Source organism: Garra rufa, chromosome 19, assembly GCF_049309525.1.
Source record: "Garra rufa chromosome 19, GarRuf1.0, whole genome shotgun sequence".
Lineage (NCBI taxonomy): Eukaryota > Metazoa > Chordata > Actinopteri > Cypriniformes > Cyprinidae > Garra > Garra rufa.
In genome coordinates, this window is record NC_133379.1 from 24,145,598 (window position 1) to 24,166,587 (window position 20,990).

The window sequence follows — 20,990 nt, forward strand, 5'->3', positions numbered from 1 at the left end:
ATATTTTACAAAAGCACAATGTTTTGTTGTTATTCTGAGTGCACAAAAAATAAACGTTCAGTCTTTACAGATTCGAAAGATGTATTACTTTTATCTGTATGTCCAAAAATGACAGAGTATTTTAAGAGCAAAAGACTACATCGGCGCCTCCATCTGTCATGCAGTGTGCGTACTAGTGAGTTGCTACTACTTACATATTTTAGATGAAAAGCCATATTTGAGGTCGATGAATGACAGATGAGTGTTTATTGCCTATTAGGGGGCAGCCCTAGTACTAATAATACATATCACTGCAGTTTCCAACAGAAATGTCCACTAAGTGGCACTAAAAGAGTGTTCAACAATAAAATAAAATACATTTTATGTGTTAATAACAATAAATAAACAAATAAAGTCAAGAAACTTAAATATTTACAAAACTCATATTTATTCAAATTAATTTAAATAAATTAATAAACCCATTAATAAAATGTATTTATTATTTAATAATAATAATATTTTTTCCAAAATACCATCAATTTGTTTTCCATAACAATAAACAAATAAATAAATAAAGTGAAAAATATTATGAATAAATATTTACAAAATTAATAAATGTAGTCAAATTAATCTAAATTAATAAACACATTAATAAATATAAAAATAATAATACCTTTGTTTTAAAACATCAATTTATGTTTTTAATAATAAACAAACAAATAAAGTGCAGAATCTTAAATATTTACAAAATTCATAAATTTAGGCAAATGAATAATTATAAATTAAATATAAATTAACAAACAAATAATAAATATTAATTATTATTAATAATAATAATTGTGTTTTCAAAATACCAACAATTAATATTTGTAATAACAATAAACAAATAAATAATTAATTAAAATGTAAATATTTACTCAATGTAGTCACATTTAGGTAAATAAATTAATATTTAAAATTACATTTATTTTAAATTTAAAAAATTAATACATGAGTACATGATCTCTCATCTTTCAGCTCTTTCATCATGCTTTTGTACCTAAGGATTCCACTTCTTAAGTCCAGCTTCGTGCCTGCTGAACTACCGAGCAAGCTTGTTATGCCCTATTTGTGCTACCTGTCGTATACACCTACTCTTACAGTATTAAAAATACAGTGTTTGTAGCATAATCTGATAGGTCAAGAACACTGAAAAGCAAAACATTTGGAGGTGTACTCAGAAATGTGTACGAAAATGACTAAAAGTTCTTGCTGTTTTACCGCCTCATTTCTTTCGGAAACTGCAGTGATATGCACTGATTGGTATGTATTTCGCGTCTCGCGAAAAAGTTCCCCCATGTACGATTTTGTCATGAGACCAGATTGAATTTAGGATACCTTCAAAAGCCCAGTCACTTCCATTCCTCTCAGGTACTAGGTATGTTATTAAAAACAGAAGACATTTAGTATGGAGAAGCAGGGCATGCTGGAACTATCCTGCTCTCGGTGCACATCTGAAATCTCCCTACAGATGAGCATGCGCTAGATACTGGTGACTTTCTGCCTCACTGAGCATTAGACAACAGTGATGGTCCCAGACTTGTGGAGACTGACCTTACTTCCCGAGTCCTTGGGTCCACACTCGCCCTTATCGTACCACCATTTGTTTTTCAGCTTGTCTAAGATGCCTGATTCACTCAGTTTCAAAACGGCAAGGTTTACGGGGGTTCTTCAACCGCGCAGAGGAATGTAACACAAATAACATAAATAACATCATAGGACATGTTATTTTATGTTATTCACTCATAACAGCTGACACAGCAGTTGCACAGGCAAAGTGACCGAGCCGAGGGTCCCGTCGTGATACATGTCTCTGTGCTCCGTTTAAGGGAACATGGTTTTAGGGCCTGGCGCTAGAGCCACAGACATATGAACGGGACCTTGCTCCATCGCTTTGGGTAACGGGCGCATACTGCCACGGCCTGTTCTCTACCAACGCTGGAGGCAATTACTGTTAAACCACAACTATTGGCATATACCATAGGCAGCAATCTTTTCATATCCCTTTAACTAAGGTCAAATCAGTTATGAATTTTTTTTGTTTCAATTTCATTTGCTTTAGGGGGTCTGTGAAAGCAAGTTTGTTTTCAATGCAGAATGATGATAATGTAAAGAATCAGTTGTTAAAATTAAAATTTTCCATGATACCACAGCAATAGAGTTCGAACCTTTTGTTGTGTGCTCATCATTTTACAGAGGATTGCTTACAGAGGATCTTATTTGGCTTCTAATATTATTTATTTGGACTAACAAGCGTTTCCTAACCACAACCTGTAAGTACGATTGATACGTTATGTGCATTTTCATAAGTGCTCAAAATATCTAGTTTTTTTGTGCTAATATGTGATGTACTGTATACCTAGCGCAGCTTTAGGTTTCCAGGTAAACCACAATATTACTGTCTTGCTGAAATCAATTTGATAATTCGCTGTGAACCCACTATTTCCTAAGAATGTGTCGATTAATGTAAACTGTCGTTGTTCTAATTACTTTGTTTAATAATAAAGAATGTAGACATATTTTGGTTTACAAACTGTGTTGTTTCATCAGTTAGCAATTGGCTAACGTATCCACCATTATTGTTTTGTTAGGTGTTTACAGTTTAGAAGCTAAACTTGAGCTGTAGGCACAATTCGCTTTAGCAACCCGCATCTATATATGAAACATGGATGGATCTCTAACAGCTGTAATAGCAAAAAAACTATCTTGAAATTTTAAGAACAGTTACTGAAGAATAAAATAAAGCATATTTCATTATCTTTTGAAACTTAGAAGAGTTCAATTTAAGCAGATGATTGCAACATCGGCGTCATTGTCACAGCGAACTTCCACAGTACATTCAGCATCCGGCTCATATCGCAATCTCAACCATATTTGCAAAAACTATTGTTTTCAATGACTTAAAAATCAATATTTTGATCCCTGGCAGCTTATTCACCACATCCACCATCAAATGACAGGGACATTTATATTTTATGCCATACAGTAATTGTTCTGCAGTATAGCCATTTAAACCAGTTCAATATTTGCTGATGATATTCTTTTGTTTTATGCCTGCGGTAATTATGAGTGAAACATCACGTCATTATTGTCTATTAAACTGTGAAATTTTATAGTTTTTTTCTTGTTATATTGTTTATAATGAATAGATTGAGGAATACTAGTAAAGTTGATGTCTAACTTTCAAAAATGAAGGAGGGAGAGGGTAGCGAATGACGTCCCGGGTCACTAAAGACCCGAGGTATGCATGTAAGCGTTAAACAAAACGTTTTTATGTCATTATTTTAAGAATGGATTGGAGCACTATATTATTGTTTTATATAAAGGTGCATCAGGGTTGCCAGGTTTTCACAACAAAACTCACCCAATCGCTACGCAAAACTAGTTGAAAATCGCATTCCGGGGTGCAAAATACACGCTTTATTGTCGGGGTTCCCCTGGTAAATTTGCATTCCAGGGGCTAAATATGACGTAATTGGGGTTGCTTCTACTTGCAGACATCAAAAACAACCTTGGACTTCGCTAGAGTACTTGTTTAAGTACTCCTTTCTGTGCCAGTCACGACAGGTTTGGCCAGCTGAACAATCAGAGCTAAGTAGGCGTATATAAGGGAGGGGTTTACAGACATTTTCCTCAGAACTGCTTGAACAAATCGTTTCGAAATCATTGACAAATGTATATTTAAAAAATTACAATGCTTTCTGATCTTAGATGCATTTAAATCTGTTGTAGGGGACTTTAAAACAATTAAAAAAACATATGACCTGCTCTTTAATTTTGTATTTTTTAATTTAGATCAAGTTTGTTTTGTTAGTTTTTGTTTTTACTTCATTAAAACTCTCTTTGCCTTTGACTTTGGATCGTGTCTTTAATACATAATCATAATGCGACACTGCGGCATCTTTCAAAAGACAATGAATGTTCTCTGCATTCCTATAAAAATGCAGCTGATGCGCCTCAGGAGAAGAATAAGAGCAACTAAAGAAATTGGAGGTAAAAAGCCGCAACTATTTCAAAGGGGAAATAATTCCTCGATGGGCGACATGATGAATGACAGAAGAGCGGCGAGGGAATCTCTGCCCAGTATTCAGGGCGAATATTTGTGCTCTGACAGTAATTGCGTTCTCTCTCTCCTCAGGCTAAAACAGGGTCAGGATGAAGGTCACGTATGCGATTGCGCCCCGGCAGATGCTCCCGTTACAGAGGAAACTGTTTACCCGCGTTGGTTGACATAGTGGCTAACCTTCTCACCACCTCCTCCGCTGCCACACTCTCCTTTGTCGTACCACCACTTGTTTTTCAATTTGTCCAACAGGCCTTGTTCATTCAGTTTTAAAACTGCCAGGTTAACTGCACTTCTTGAAACGATAAAACATAGTTTGTCAGTAGCAGCAGTTTGTCATAGTTGAGCAGAATCCAATCAGGTTAAATTAAGAAAGAAAGGGGTGGAAAGCTCTATAGATTAGTTTCCCGGTTCCCACCCTACTTCCCCTTTGAAAACACTAAAACACCAAACCACGGAGGACAAACCTCTCTTTTCCTGTTTTCATGTTAATTTACACTGGCCTTATTTGTCTACCCGTACTACACAGCTCCAGATGGAGGAATGGAAAAATCAATACCCGCTCTCTGCTTTAAACCCCCCTCCCCAACCCTTATTTCTCGTCCTCACTTTACTCCCGCTTTACTATGCACTCAATATTGCTGTGAGATGCGCAGAGGGACCTCACGATATTGAATGCCTGTTACTTTCCCTATATGCTGCTTACAGACAGTTTAAATGAGCACTGAGGGTTTAAGTCTCTGAAAGTGCTGAATGAGTTTGATCCTATTCCCCAGACCCCTGCATTCCCACCTTTGGCTCAGCCACAAGAGAGCTGGCAATGCAATTCTGCTCCTAAACACCAGATAATACCTTTCCCTGCAGTCCTCTGAATGCTTATACTTCTGTAGATAATGTTTTATAAGGTAAGCATATCATATAAATTAATGTTATTTTACGAACTTGCTATGTCAAATAATGGGGTCCAAAAGTCTAGAAGACCAGGGGTAATGTTTTGATTTGATTTTTCACTGAAAATCAGTACGGTCGGTGTAAAATATTGAATTGAAATATAAACATGAAAGTCTTACGTCTTAGGACTTGTGCAAGTCCATTTGTTTCTCTGTGACATTCAGCATGATTTAAAAACATTCAAAATCATAACTAGCATATCATGCTTCAATAGTAGCAAGAATATCTGGGCTTTTGAGATGTGCAAAAAATATGTAAAGCATTGTAAATTAAATATTTATATATAAATAATAATATTATTTTCTTTTTTTTTTTAATTTCAAAATTCTAGCTCAATTTTCAATAACAACAAACCAAAAAAGTGCAGAATCTTAAATATTTACGAAATTCATATATTGTTGGTCAAATTAATTTAAATAAGCAAGTAATAAACATATGAATACATATTGAATAAATTATTAAATAATAAATATTTAATATTTATAATAATAATACTTTAGTTTTAAAATACCAACAATTTGTTTTCAATAGCAATTAACAAAGTGCAAATCTTAAATATTTACAAAATGAATCAATTTAGTCAAATACTTAATAAATATTTAATAATAATATTTTCAAATACCAACAAGTTATGTTTTGAATAACAAACAAAACTAATAAATAAATAAAGTGCAGAATCTTAAATATCAAAATATAATATTCAAAATAAATGAATAAACACATTAATAAATATTTAATAAATAATTCATTAATAATACTTTTGTTTTCAAAATAGCAACAATTTGTTTTCAATAACAATGAATAAATAAACCAACAAATAAAGTGTAGCATCTTAAATATTTACAAAATTCATAAATTTAGTCAAACAAATTTAAATAAATGAATAAACACATTAATAAATATTTTAATAATAATAATAATGTTTACAAAATACCAACAATTTATGTTTTCAGTAATAATAAACAAACAAACAAAGCGAAGAATCGTAAATATTTTAAATAAATGAATAAACACATGAATAATTATTTAAATAATAAATATTAATAATATCAATTTTGTTTTCAAAATACTGTCAGTTTATATTTTTAATATAAATAAACAAATAAATCTTAAATATTTAAAAAAAATCATGAATTTAGTCAAATTAATGAATTAATTTAATAACTGAATAAACTCTAATAAACATTAATAAATATTTAATAATAATAATAATAATATTTAAAATACCAACAATATATGTTTTCAATAACAATAAACAAACTAATAAATAGAGTATATTTAAAAAATAGAATATTTACAAAATTCATAAATTTAGTTAAATTAATTTAAATCAATTAATAAATACATTAATAAATATTTAAATAAATATGAAATAATAATAACAAATTTGTTTCCAAAATAGCAACAATTTGTTTTTAATATCAATAAACACAAATAGTGCATAATATTAAATATTTACAAAAATAATAAATTTAGTCAAATGATTTTAAATAAATGAATGAATACATTAATAAATATTTAATAATAATAATAGTTAACAATTTATTTTCAATTACAATAACAATTCATGTTTACTTTAATATTTACAAAATTTATAAATTTAGTTAAATTAATTTAAATAAATTAATAAACACATTATTAAATATTTAAATAATACAAATGAAATAATAAATAGGTAATAATAATAATTTTGTTTTCAAAATACGGACAATTTATGTTTTAATATCAATAAACAAACAAATAAATAAAGTGTAGAATCCTAAATACTTACAAAGTTCATGAATTTAGTAAAATGAATGTAAATTAATACGCACATTAATAAATATTTAAATAATAATTATATAAATAATAATAACAATTTTAAACAACAATTTATGTTTTTTTTGAATAACAATAAACAAACTCATAAATAAAGTGCAGAATCCTAAATATTTACAAAATTCATAAGTTTAAATAAATGAATAAACACATTAATAAATATTTAATAATAATACTAATACTAATAAAATACTTTTGTTTTCAAAATACCAACAATTTGTTTTAAAAAAGAATAAAAAACAAATAATTAATTAACTAAAATTTTAAATACTTACAAAATTGATAAATGTAGTAAAATCATTTTTTAAAAATGTATACATTTAAATGTAATAACTATAATAATGCATTTGTTTTAAATTTTGAAGTCCTAAAACTTTAAATAAAATAAAACTGAAAATAAATTAATAAATAATTTAAAAAAAATTATACTTCAACTAATCGGTAAATCTATTTTTGGTATGGTCTCAGACTTTTGGACTCCATCGTATAAATCTAATCTGGCTACTCTCTGATCTAGTTAATGGTTAAAATGTACATGATAGGAATGATTCAAGAGAGGTTTATCCTGAATGCAGTTTATCCTGAATGCAACATTAATAAACACATAGCCCACAGGAACAAAAAACGGGACAGGGAAAGAATGTAGTGAGACACATCTGAGCTGAGGAGGGGAAGAGAAAGAAGAGCATTAAGGACACTGTGCTGTAGACGTGAAGACGTGTGAATCTCCTGCACTGATCCGACATCAAAACAGCAGGAGAAAAGCTGTTACGCCATTGGAAGACGCTCTTTCCCCCCGGTGTCATGAGAAGAGTCAGACAGACCACAGTAACTCCGCAACAAAATGGCTGATCCGGGAGCTACCGTCATCTGTAATTGACTCTTCTCAACCTTTTTTATACACGGTTCATGCTACTGTACTTGTAGTGCGTTTTAAGTGTCTAGTATAAGTGGGGGAAAAGATTTGGCAAGCATCAAACCAGGCAGGATATTCACACACTTCTCCATTCCTTAAAATAAATGTTCATTGTTAAACATTCAAACATTTCATCTCAAAAATTCAGGAGCATTAGCATACATGCATCCGTTTGAAATTACCTGCTTCAGGCTACATTGAAAAACAACCCAAACAAAATGAAAATTGAAAAAACAAACATATAGCACTACATATACAAGACCTTTATATGCACACAAGTACACATGAGAAAAGCAAAAAGAAAGAGAAAACTAGAAATAGGCACGCCAGGGAAGGTGGAATACCATAACAACACGTGACATATTGTTATACTACTCCACCCACCTTAACTGTGAGCCCTTAGGCGTCGCCACCCCGTAGCCTTTGGAGTCCAGGTTTCCTCCCACTTTCATGGTGTCGCAGGGTTTGCGCTGCTCCGTGTACTCGTTCATCGTGGACTCCAGCAGGAAGGCGTACTTCCCTTTGGATTTTCTCACTCTTGCGACTCCTTCCGCAGTGGTCTTAGTGAACACCGTGGGCTCGGCCGACTTCATGTAGCTCCACATTTTCTCATAAACGGCGATCTTTGACCTCTGAAAGTTGGGGTAAAGGTGTAGAAAAGGCAGTGAAGTGTGCAGATGATTTGTTAGTCACTTAATTGCAGTTTAGAAGTTCTCAGCCTTGGGGTTGAGGCCCCTTGTGGGATTGTTGATTTTTATGAAAGTATTAATTTTTAATTAATTCTTTTCATTAATAAATTAATCTAGAAATTGTGAATGTAGAGTATATATATTTTTTTTTTCAAGTGTAATTTTTGTCATGACTTTTTCCTTGTTTACATCTTGCAATTCTCACTTTTTTTCTCAGAATTGTTAGAGATAAAATCACAATTATGAATTATAAAGTCAGAATTGCGAGAGATATACTTTATTTCTCAGAACTGCGAAATATAAACTGAGAAAAATGTCAGATTTGCATGATGTAAACTTGCAATTCAGATTTTTGTCTTGCAATTGCAAGTTTATATCTTATAATTCTGAGAAAAAAGCCAGTAAAAAATTGCCTTTTTCTGACATCCACTGAATAAAAAAAAATGAAAAAAGGAAAATGCTACTTTTTATCACTTAATTCCAACTATTTTTCTTAGAATTATGAGATATAAACTCGCGATTGCAAGAAAAAAGTCAGAATTTCGAGGTTATATCACGCAATTCTGACATTTTTTTCAGTTTATATCTCGCAGTTCTGAAAAATTAAGTCGCAATTCTGAGGAAAAAAATCGGAATTGCGAGATATAAAGTTGCAGTATTTCTCCTTCAGAATTGCGACTTTTTAACTGTGAGTTTATATCTAACAATTCTGAGAAAAAAGTCAGAATTTTGAGATATAAACTCGTAACTGTGAGATACAAACATGCAATTCTGAGAAAAAATAAAGAAATAAAGTAACGCCACTGAATAAAAAAAAAAACTAAAAAAGGAAATTCCGACTTTATCTTTTAATTCTGGCTTTTTTATTAATTGTTAATTAATTATGCTCATTAATAAATGAATCTATAAATTGCGAATGATTGTAGAGTATATATATATTTTTCAAGTGTAATTTTTGTCAGAGACTTTTTTTCCTCACAATTACAAGTTAACTAACATCTTGCAATTCTGACTTTTATATTGTTAGATATAAACTTAGTTACAAGTTATGAAGCCAGTGAGATATAAACTGAGAAAAATTTCAGAATTGCGTGATATAAACTCGCAATTCTGACATTTTTCTTGCAGTTGTGCGTTTATATCTTACAATTCTTAGAAAAAAGCCAGTCAAAAATGGCCTTTTTCTGACATCCACTGAATAAATTAAAAAAAGGCAATTGCCAGAAAAAGGCCAGAAAAATGCCAGACTTCAGACATAAAAAAAAATCCATAATTTTCCATAATTTATTTATTTTTTCTCAGAATTGCATGTTTGTATCTCACAATTACGAGTTTATATCTCACAATTCAGATTTTTTTTCTCAGAATTGTTAGATATAAACTTACAGTTACAGTACAAAGTTACAAAGTCAGAATAGCAAGAATTTTTTTTTTTAAATTGCGTGTTATAAACTTACAATTGCGAGAAATAAAGTCGCAATTCTGAGGGAGAAATATTGCAAGTTTATATCTTGCAATTCTAACTTTTTTTCTCAGAATTGCGACTTTATTTCTCAGAATTGCGAGATATAAACAGAAAAATTACAGAATTGCATGATATAAACTTGCAATTCAGAATTTTTCTTGCGATTGCAAGTTTATATATCATAATTCTGAGGAAAAAAGTCAGAATTGCGAGATGTAAACTCACAGTTGCCAGAAAACATCAAAAATTGAGAGATAAAAATTTGCATTTTCCTTTTTGCAATAAACGGTTTTCCATAATTCATTCATTTTTTCTTAGAATTGCTTGTTTGTATGTCGCAATTACAAGTTTGTATCTCACGATTCTGACTTTTTCTTTGAATTGTGAGATATTAAAAATATATAAAAGATATATAAAAAGTCAGAATTGAGAGATTGCATTTTCCTTTTTTTATATATATATATTTTTTTTTATTCAGTGGAGTAAACAGGTTTCCATAATGTATTTGTTTGTATTTCGCAATTGCGAGTTTATATCTCACAATTCTGACTTTTTTCTTGCAATTCTGGAGGAAAAAACTCATATAAAGTCAGATATTAACTGAGGAAAATGTCAGAATTGCATTCTGACTTTTTTCTCACAATTGCGAGTTTATATCTCATAATTGTCAGAAAAAAAAGTCAGAATTGCAAGATGTAAACTTGGCAATTTCCTTTTTTAGTTTTTTTATTCAGTGGAGTTTCCATAAATTATTTATTTTTTCTCAAAATTGCGTGTTTGTATCTTGCAATTACGAGTTTATATCTCATAATTCTATTTTCCTAGTTTATATGTCACAATTCTGAGAAATAAAGTCGCAATTCTAAAAAAAAGTCAGAATTGTGAGATATAAACTTGCAATTTTGAGAAAATATCAGTCTTTTTTCTCCCTCAGATATGGGAGAAATTGAGAATTGTGAGTTTATATCTTGTAATTATGACTTTATAACTCGTAATTGTGAGTTTATATCTCACAATTCAAGAAAAAAGTCAGAATCAGAAGATGTAAACTCAGTCAGAATTGTGAGATAAAAAGTAGCAATAATCTTTTTTTTATTCAGTGGCAGAAACAGGTTTCCATTATTTATTCTCAGAATTACGTGTTTGTAGAGTTTAAATCTCACAATTATGACTTTTTCTCAGTTTGTATCTCATAATTCTGAGAAAAAAAAGTCTCATATATAAACCTGGGTTTCCATAATTGATATATTTTTTCTCGGAATAGTGTGTTTGTATCTTGCAATTACAATTGTCTATTTCTCCCTCAGAATTGCGACTTTATTTCTCACAATTGTGAGTTTATATCAAGAAATTCTGAGGAAAAAAGTGAGAATTGTGAGTTTATATCAAGAAATTATGAGGAAAAAAGTGAGAATTGTGAGTTTATATCTTGCAATTCTGACTTTATATCTCGTAATTGTAAGTTTATATCTCACAATTCTAAAAAAAAAAATGCCAGATTAAAACTCGCAATTTTGAGGAAAAATGTCCGAATTGTGAGATAAAATGATGCTAATTACCTTAAAAAAAAAAAATGTATTCAGTGGCGGTAATGGGTTTCCTTAATTTATCTACTTTTTTCTCTGAATCACATGTTTGTATCTCGCAACTGACTTTTTTTTGCAATTGTGAGTTTAAATCTCACAATTAGGACTTTTCTCTCAGTTTATATTCTGAGAAATAGTCACAATTCTGAAAAAAAAGTCGAATTGGAAGATATAAACTTTTTCATCTATTTCTCCCTTCAGAATTGTGACTATAGCTCGTATTTCTGAGAAAAAAAGTCAGAATTGTAAGATAAGAAGTCACAATTACTTTTAAAAAAAGAACATTCAGTGGTGGATTATGTTAAATTATAATTATGGTAATTATGCATAAAAGATCCTAAAGCATATAGTTTTTATACTTTTAAAACCTAAAAGAATTTGTAGTGGACCAAAAAAAGACTGAGAACCCTGGTATACTCCATAATTAAGACCATATTTTATTAGCTTGGTTTATTAATCTGTTTTCTCTTTTTTCTAATACAGTGCTCAAAATCATCTCATTTTGGAGTCATTCCCTTTTACCCCCCTTAACAAAACACAGTTGCCCTCCCCTCAACCCATTAGCTTTGGCCACTTACCCTGAAGAACTCTTTGGTGGAGCCTGAGTCAAGAGTACCATACGCTATGTCTGTCTGCTTGGCCAGGTCCTCAGCGCTCTCAATGGGTGACACCATCCTCTCCACAGTGAGGAAAGCAGCCAGGTTGGCTGTGTAGGAGGAGATGATGATGAGGGTGAAAAACCACCACACTCCACCCACGATACGACCAGATAGAGACCTACACCGCCGGAAAGGAAGAGAGTGGAGAGGAAAATGACCATGCAAGGAGGGTTTGAAGGAGTGGTGAATGACAGAGCAATGAAAGAAAGGATAACATTGGTTTAAAAAAAAAAAGGATTGGTAAAGGAGGAAAACATTAGGGAAAAGGGGGTGAGGGAGGCAGGAGGAGAAAAAGAGAGAATGTTTTGTCAGCTTTAAAAAGACAAAATTACTGCTTTGAGACTTGTGTGGCTTAATAATGATGTCTCTTACTGAATATGTAGTAGAAAACCCATGAATGATTTATGCCATTTAAAAAAATCCACATGGTTTTATACATATTTTGGACTGCGTGTGGATGAAAAAACTTCCTAAAGACCTGCGTCTTTGTTCTCTCCACTTTAGCCCTGATGCCTTTGAGGCTTTTAATAGATCACAGCTACTGAAAGAGCTTACAAATGACAGAGACAAGAAACGCTAGATGCCATCCTGGTGGGATATAAACATGCCAACCCTTATCATGACTCTGCAGCCACCGAAGCAGTTTCTTAGCATGATTTCATCTGATATCTGAGGCGTTTAGACTCCTTGTGGAAAAAAAAAATCTATGCTACAACATTTGGTTTTAAGCCTACACTTACAGTATATCCATTGCCATCTGTAAACTCTTTCAGTAGCTGTGGTCATCATATCAGTATTTTATTTTCCGAGTTGTGTTGTGGTAAAAATAGCAATAGTAGCAATAGGTTGGTCCAAAAGACGTATAAAACGATGTGGATTTTTTAAATAATGTAAATCTTTAATCGGCTTTCTACAGCATATTTCAGTAAGAGATATCATTTTTGTTATATTAAGCCACACAAGCCAATACCTGGGGTTCCCTTTAAAAATGATGTTATTTTCCCATGTACACTACTGTTCAAAAATGTGGGTTTAATAAGTTTTCTTTTTTTAAAGAACTTAATATTTTTTTATTGAGGAAAAATACATTAAAGGAACCGTATGTAGGATTGTGGCCAAAACTGGTACTGCAATCACTTTCAAAATACTGTAGAACGGTGTATCCCCTCCCGCTCCCCCCTGACTCGAGGTTGCCAGCTAAGCTGCAGGAGTAGGCTGCTACAAGGAGCTTCCAATGGTAAGTGACGAGTCTTACACAGTAATTGGTTTTTCTTCTTTTAATTATGTTTATGCTTCACAAGAGATGTTTTGCAAAGTAATTATGTATCGCAAAAATTTACAGATGGCGATTAGCCAAATATTTCGTAAAGATGTACTGTAATACCACATTTCAGTCGGAACATAGATTGTTTTCATACCCTGCTCGTGGTGCGATATAAAGCTTTTTATGAACGCATTTAGCACGGGCGACCGCAGAAAATCCACTGTGTAGCCTACGGAAGCAAAGTTAGCCAAACATAGATGAATGTTACCTGTCAAGGAGAAAATTAGCAACGTTGGCGTCTATCTTCAAATTCTTCTCCGTTTTCAGCCGTCTCCATCTTTCAAAGGCATCTCCTATACAAATCCTTGTTTTATTTCGGACTTTGTCACGACGTATTTCGGATTCATAACGAGGTCTTTTAGGTTTCGTAACTTTATACATGTTTTATCCGACTCGTTCTTAGCAGCAGCTGTAACTAACTAGAGCATAGCTGGCAACCCGGATCACAAAACTCTACTGACTTCGTGATTGGTAGATAGCTGGAGGGTGGAGCCTCAGACCAAAACACAAAATGACAACAATAACATCAGTTGAGGGCTGCAACTCTCACTTTTAAATGACAATATCCTGGCCGGACCACTGTTGTCAGTGATATAAGTATTTGAAATGAACATGATTTCTTAATGTCTAGTGACATGTCAGGGCCATTTTATGATTAACTGACATAAATTTCTTACATACGGTTCCTTTAAATTGAGATTCACATTAAAGTGATAATAAAGACATTTTTAATGCTACAAAAGATTTATTTTATATAGAAAAAAGATTAGATTCTTTTCAAAGAATCTAGAAAAACAAATTAGCATATTAGAAGGATTTTTGAAGGATCTTGTGACATGATGACTTTTTAAAAGTAGTATAATATAAAACATATACAATGACAATTTATAGGGACAAACTTCAAATGACAAAACGGGTAATAAACATCATAAAACTACTCAAAATGACAGAAATATGTTGGAAAATGTTCCTCTACAACTCAATATATACCGACATATGGTCTTGTTTTATATCACTGAAATTTGGTTTAGAAACAAGTAAGAACCAATGAGTTTTAATATCTAATCTGCACCATAGGTGACATATTTAATAACAACTTAAAATATGTGCTATTCATCACAAAGGTATTCTTTCAGAATTGAAATAAAGTGCATTTTTAATTCTTTTATAGTGCTTTTGTTGTTATTTTTCCTTGTTTGGAGCTCACTATAAACTTCTTGTTCAGAAAAGAGCTACATGAAGATTTAAAATTCTCATTTTGGGTTCAACAGATGAAACAACAACATACAGATTTGGAATGGCATAGACGGCAAGTTAACAAATAAACAACAAAACTTTCATTTTTCTTTCAATTCTTCTTTTAAAGGGGTCATTGAATGCCGATTTTCCACAAGTTGATATGATTCTTTAGGGTCTTAATGAAAAGTCTGTAACATACTTTAGTTAAAATTTCTCAATGGTACTCTAAAACAACACCCTTTTTACCTTTTCAAAAACGGCTCTGTTCACAGCGAGCCATTTCCCTGCATGTCCCTTTAAATGCTAATGCTCACCCTGCTCCTCTCTGCTGTGGGGTGACGAGCAGTTCTCTCTGAGACAGTAAACTTTAGCCGCATGTAATGTGTAAACAAAAAATGCCAACACACACTTATGTTCAAACAACATGTAAAAGTGAATTTTGCATCTGATGACCCTTTTATATTCGATTACCAGGCAGTAGTTCCTCTATGGTGAACCCTACAGAAACCATCGTAGATCTAAAGTTGCTTACAGTATAAAACACAGCGTGTCAAAACAGTCTTGTGATCATTTAATTGACTCTGCGTAGGTGAGGGTCTCCTCCACTAAGAGGGAGATCTCTCCGACCGGCTGCCATGATGACAGATTGGCTATTTAGAGTGGGCCGGCGGGGACGTCAACCACGAAGGGGGCGAAGTGCTAAAACCCAACACTGTTTAAATTCTCACCTTACCCTGATTATGCAAACCAGTTTACAGGATGGCGGTGCAAAACGAGCACTGCCAATTTATGCAGGCCTGTCCTTCGCTGTCAAGGAAACATTTCTGTATTAAGACGCAGTGGTTAATGTAATTAGCTTTTAAGAATAGACTCAAAGCGCATCGTCACCCACCTGAGATTTAAAGCGGAGGATGCTGTGCAACTTAAAATTCGCTGCTAAACGCTAACCTGCATGCAGACGCACCATTCAGGCTCGGATCAGATGCGCCGGGGCTCGCGCTAACCGCGGTTAATCGATTTGACTTCATGAGACAAAGCCAATTTAATAAGAGCCTAAATTGAGTGGACACGAAACCAGTGAGTCACCCCTCGGGCCACTCAGCTGCCCTGCCGCTTGGCATACAGTATCATTCATAAAGACATATGATCCATGAACAAACAGGAATTCTCTCTGGTCCTCATAATGTCATTTCTTGTAAAACAGATCGTCTGATCACAGCTCAATGATAAGAATCAACTGTCTCAGTAGATTTCACACAAGCACAAAATAAGCAAACATATCCCTGCTGAAAAAACCAGCATATGCTGGTTTTTTCAGCAGGGATCCCTCAAAGCAGCTCATTATCAAAGCACTGCCATTAGAGCTGTGAAGTGGGATGTGCTACTGTCAGTGAAACCCTGCGCATTACTCACTACGCCGCTTTTATGCAGATTTCCCATTCGAGAAGGACACATCAGCATGTGTGTATTTGAGCGAGAGAATGTTTGGTGAATTTAAATTACATTCTGGAGCGTTAGCGGAGGTAGATTTGTGGAGGGAGTCGCAGACGCAGAGAGAGAAAGGAACGGAGAGACCTTGACATGCCGTAGATAAATGGAAAGGTCACTGCCCGCAGCCACAGTGAGCCTCCGGCATTTTATTTATTCATGGCTTCCTCTCGAACTGCTCTGATTAAGATTTAATACCTGCAAATCAATTTCGCCATGCATGAGACTAGAGTCATTCACAATCATACTCCACATTACTGATCAAATTGGAAAAATAAAAAAAGCAAGCTCCTGCATTAGCCCATTAAAAATACATTCATTCCTATTTGGCAGCAATTTCTATCTCTTGGTTGTTGTCAGATGCAGCGTGTGGCGTCTTCAAACACCTGGGTGTCTCAGTATGGTCTGAACATTAAAGAAACATTCATCTGTTACAGATTATAAAACGTAACTAATTGCATTACGCTGGAACTTTTTCTCGTTCTGAATAGAAGGTATTTTTTACATTGGAAGTATTTATTCCCATAACATTGACATATAGGCTATATATCAGAGATTTTCAAACGTTTTGATGTCAAGAATACTCGAATATGATGATGCACTTGTCAAAATAAAAAATGAATTTATACTGCTGTTTTCAACACTGATAATATGAATAAATGTGTCTTAAACACCAAATCAACATATCAGAATGATATCTGAAGGATCATGTGACACTGAAGACTAGAGTATTGATGCTGAAAATGTAGCTTTGCCACCACAGGAATGAATTATATTATATTATAGATATTTTTAATGGTAACAATATTTCACAAAATTACTGTGTTTGCTCTATTTGTATGATCAAATTAATGCAGCTTTTGTTGAGAAAAAAATTTGACTGACCCCAAACTTTTGAACAGTAATACATAATAAATAAATAATTTATTAAACCAACAAAAATAAATGAATTTGTTTTTTCAAGTGTACATTATTTGTATAGTCATAGGCTACACCTCTATATAAAATATGCAGCTTTAGTTGTGCTTATATTACATATTATAATATTTTTAACACATTTCTTTGTAACAGTGTTGAAAACTGCTTAATATTTTATGGAAAGCTTAATATCATTTTCTAAGTTCAAAAGAACAGTATTTATTTTAGAAATAAATGTGTCCTTGTTGCATAAACATATTCCTAAAAAAAAAAACCTCCAAACTTAGTAGTGGTTATATTTTCAAGTACAACAACCCATTTATTCCGTATCAGAAAATATAATCCAAACATCATTTCCACTGTCCTCCACAAATATTGGCACCCCTGGTAAATATTAGCAAAGGCGGCAGTGAAAATAAATCAGAATTGTAGAACAACTGAAATTGGAGGGAAAATCTCATTAACAAATAAATGTTTTTTTCCCCAACGCATGTTGGCCACAATTATTGGCACCCTTAAAAATTCGTATGAGTAAAACATCTCTGACATATATTCCCATTCAGATTTACATTTTTTAGCACACCAGGGTGACTAGGAGCATGAAATTGTCCAGCCACGACTTCCTGTCACACAGGAAAATACATATGAGGAAGACAAAGGCCAAATTCTCTTAATTGTCCATCACAAGGAGTAAATCTAAGAAATATAGTATCTTGTATCTGCGGAACAAGAATGCTGAGTTTCACAAAATACAAAGTGGTTGGAAGAAAAGAGATTAAGCATTGAAAATCCACATTTCCACTATCAGGGAAATAATTAAAAAGTTCCAATCAACTAAAGATGTTACAAATCCGCCTGGAAGAGGACGTGTGTCTACAGTATATTGTCCTAAAGCACAGAGAGGAGGAGAGTTTAAATGGCTAAAGACTCTCCAAAAATCACAGCTGGAGAATTGCAGCAATTAGTTGAGTCTTGGGGCCAGAAAGCCTAAAAAAGATTCAAACAGCCCCTACATAACCACATCCTGTTCGCTCATCCAAAAACAAACTCCAGCATTTTCAGTTGTCAGATACAACTTTGGTCAGGTGAAACAAAAAAAAAAAAAAACAGCTTTTTGTAGCTAGATGGGTTTGGTGCAAACAGGGATAAAAAGTACCCTATGCCCACAGTTAAATATACTGCTGGATCTTTAATGTTGTGGGCGTATTTTTCAGAGATCCTGGACATCTTGTTTAGTTACATGGCATCATGGTTTCTATCAAATACCAACAGTTAAAAAAATCTGCCTCTGTTTGAAATCTTATGGGTCAAGGTTGGATCTTCCATCAGGACAATGATCCAAAACTGAGGACAAAATGAAGCTTCTGCCATGGCTCACATTCCCGTTCCCTGACCTAAACCTTATAGAAAATGAGTGTGGTGAACTGAAAAGGGGAAGCACCAACATGGAGCTGGAAATCTGAAAGATCTGGACTGATTGTGTATGAAATAATGGTCTCTGATCTCTTACCAGGTGTTCTCCAAACTCATCAGGCATTATAGGAGAGACTTAGAGCTGTTATCTTGGGAAAAGGACTTTGCAATAATTGGGTGCCAATAATTGTGGCCAACATGAACTAGAGAAAAATGTATTTTACAATGAGATTTTCCCACCACTTTCCATTGTTTTACTTCAATGAAAGGTTAAAATTTTATCAATGTTTTGAATGAAATATAAAAAGGACAAACGATGCAGATTTATTTCCACAGCTAAATTTTCTCAAATTTACCAAGGGTGCCAATATTTGTGGAGGGCGCTGTAATATTTAATATTAAAGGAGAAGTTCACTTCCAGAACAAACCTTTACCAAGATATTCATGTCTTTCTTTCTTCAGTCATGAAGAAATTATGTTTTTTGAGGAAAACATTTCAGGATTTTTCCCATATAGTGGACTTGTATGGTGCCCACAGTTTGAACTTCCAAAATGCAGTTTAAATGCAGCTTGAAACTATCCCAAATGCATCTGTAAACAATTCCAGCCGAGGAAGAAGGGTCTTATCTAGTGAAATGATTGGTTATTTATTAAATTTTTTATTACAATTTATATACTTTTTAACCTCAAATGCTCGTCTTGTCTTGCTCTGCCTGAACTCTGTATATTCCGGTTCAAGACAGTTAAGGTATGTTGAAAAACTCCCATTTCATTTTCTCCCTCGACTTCAAAATAACCTTACATCGCTGTTTTACCTTTTTTTAACGGTGTTTGAACTTCTTTGCATGTTCACTTTGCAAACAGTGGGTCGGTACTTCTGCAGCGATGTAGGGAGATTTTTAAAGTTAAGAGAGAAAATAAGATGCGATTTTTTGACATACCCTAACTGTCTTGAACTGGAAAAAAAGGAACTGGAGTTCAGGCATATAAACTGCATTTTGGAAGTTCAAATTCGAGGCACCATAGAAGTCCACTATATGGAGAAAAATCCTGAAATGTTTTTCTCAAAAAACATAATTTCTTTACGACTGAAGAAAGAAAGACACGAAGATCTTGGATGACAAGGGGGTGAGTAAATTATCTGTACATTTTTTTCTGGAAGTGAACTTCTCCTTTAATATTAATGTCCCTAGTGAAAAATAAATATACTAAAATATATTTGAAATACATTTATTTCATGCGATTTTAAATTATTGAAATATTTATTAATAAAAATACCATGCAATTATTATACTTTAAGCATATTAAACTAGGATACTTAAATTCTGCTAATCTGGAAAAACTAATGTACTTAATGTATTTTAATTGTACGGAAGTAGTGCTGAATTTGATTGTGCTTAAGTGGAACTATACTTCAGGTACACTTTAAATATCTTGCATTTAAAGATTGATAATATTCAACATACTTTATTTTATATCACCTATTTTTACTACATGTTATTTAATATTATCCTTTTTTGTAAAATCTTTTTCTTTTCCATAATTACCATGGACCTCCCACAGTTCCCTGGGTGTCCTCTGACCCCAGTCTGAAAGCCCCCAGGCTACATCCCTCAAAATTGCATTTCATGTCTTATTAATGTAGAAAGAGTGTATTTACACTCAAAACCAAAACCACAGGAAACAATGTATCTCTCCATTCCATTTTTGACAAAAAAAAAAAAAACATTTTAACAGCTGGCCTTTTTGTTCTCATGCACGACAAAACAGAAAACAAGACTCCTGCCGATTGCCATGACAACAGCAAAATTTAGGACGGCCGCACCTGTGAGTTCAAGGGCAGAGAAATCCACCGCTGCTCTGAGACAACAGCCAAATTGTTATTTCCGGCCACCACAAATAACTAGCTTGACTGGATTCTTGGAAAAATGAGTCCAAACGTCAGCGATAAGCATGACACACTCTCGAGTCTAGAACAATACCCATCATGCCCAACTTCTACAATGCACGTCATGCGCACAATTGCTTCCAACATGGGGAAAAGAGCGTTTTCAATTGCACTTGTCTCTAATTACATAATACAAAAAGTTATCTTATTTGAAAAGGTCAGATATTAGTAAAAAAACAAGTCATCTAACTACGTCACATGCGCATAATGCATGCTATTTTAGGGATGCGTTTCATCTGTGTATGGCCATAAATCTAAAAAGGAAATTACAGTTCAAGGGTATCAACTTTTATCCCAGAGTGTTTTATGTAGATAAATGATTTGTGGGCTGAAATGATCATTTTGGCATGAAGAAAACCTGGGGCAAAGCTTCCTCTGCTGTAGCGTAATCTCCTTTCTCTCATTTCCGTTACTGTTACAGCACTGGCCTGGTGAGTCAATCATATCCTTACATCACTCCCATGATCTCTCTCTCCTCCTAGCCCTACAATCATT

The 20,990-nt window shown here is 33.3% G+C and overlaps 1 protein-coding gene across 1 annotated transcript in view; it reads right to left on the minus strand.

Annotated features, from left to right (window-relative positions):
• Positions 1 to 20,990, minus strand: part of LOC141292015 (glutamate receptor 4-like) — a 36,713-nt gene that overhangs the window by 3,599 nt on the left and 12,124 nt on the right. The window contains exons 4-6 of the mRNA XM_073823992.1: positions 12,085 to 12,283; positions 8,151 to 8,398; positions 4,262 to 4,376 (exon numbers count right to left, since the gene is read on the minus strand). Of these exons, the coding sequence (XP_073680093.1) occupies positions 4,262 to 4,376; positions 8,151 to 8,398; positions 12,085 to 12,283 (562 nt within the window). The remainder of the gene's footprint in view (positions 1 to 4,261; positions 4,377 to 8,150; positions 8,399 to 12,084; positions 12,284 to 20,990) is intronic.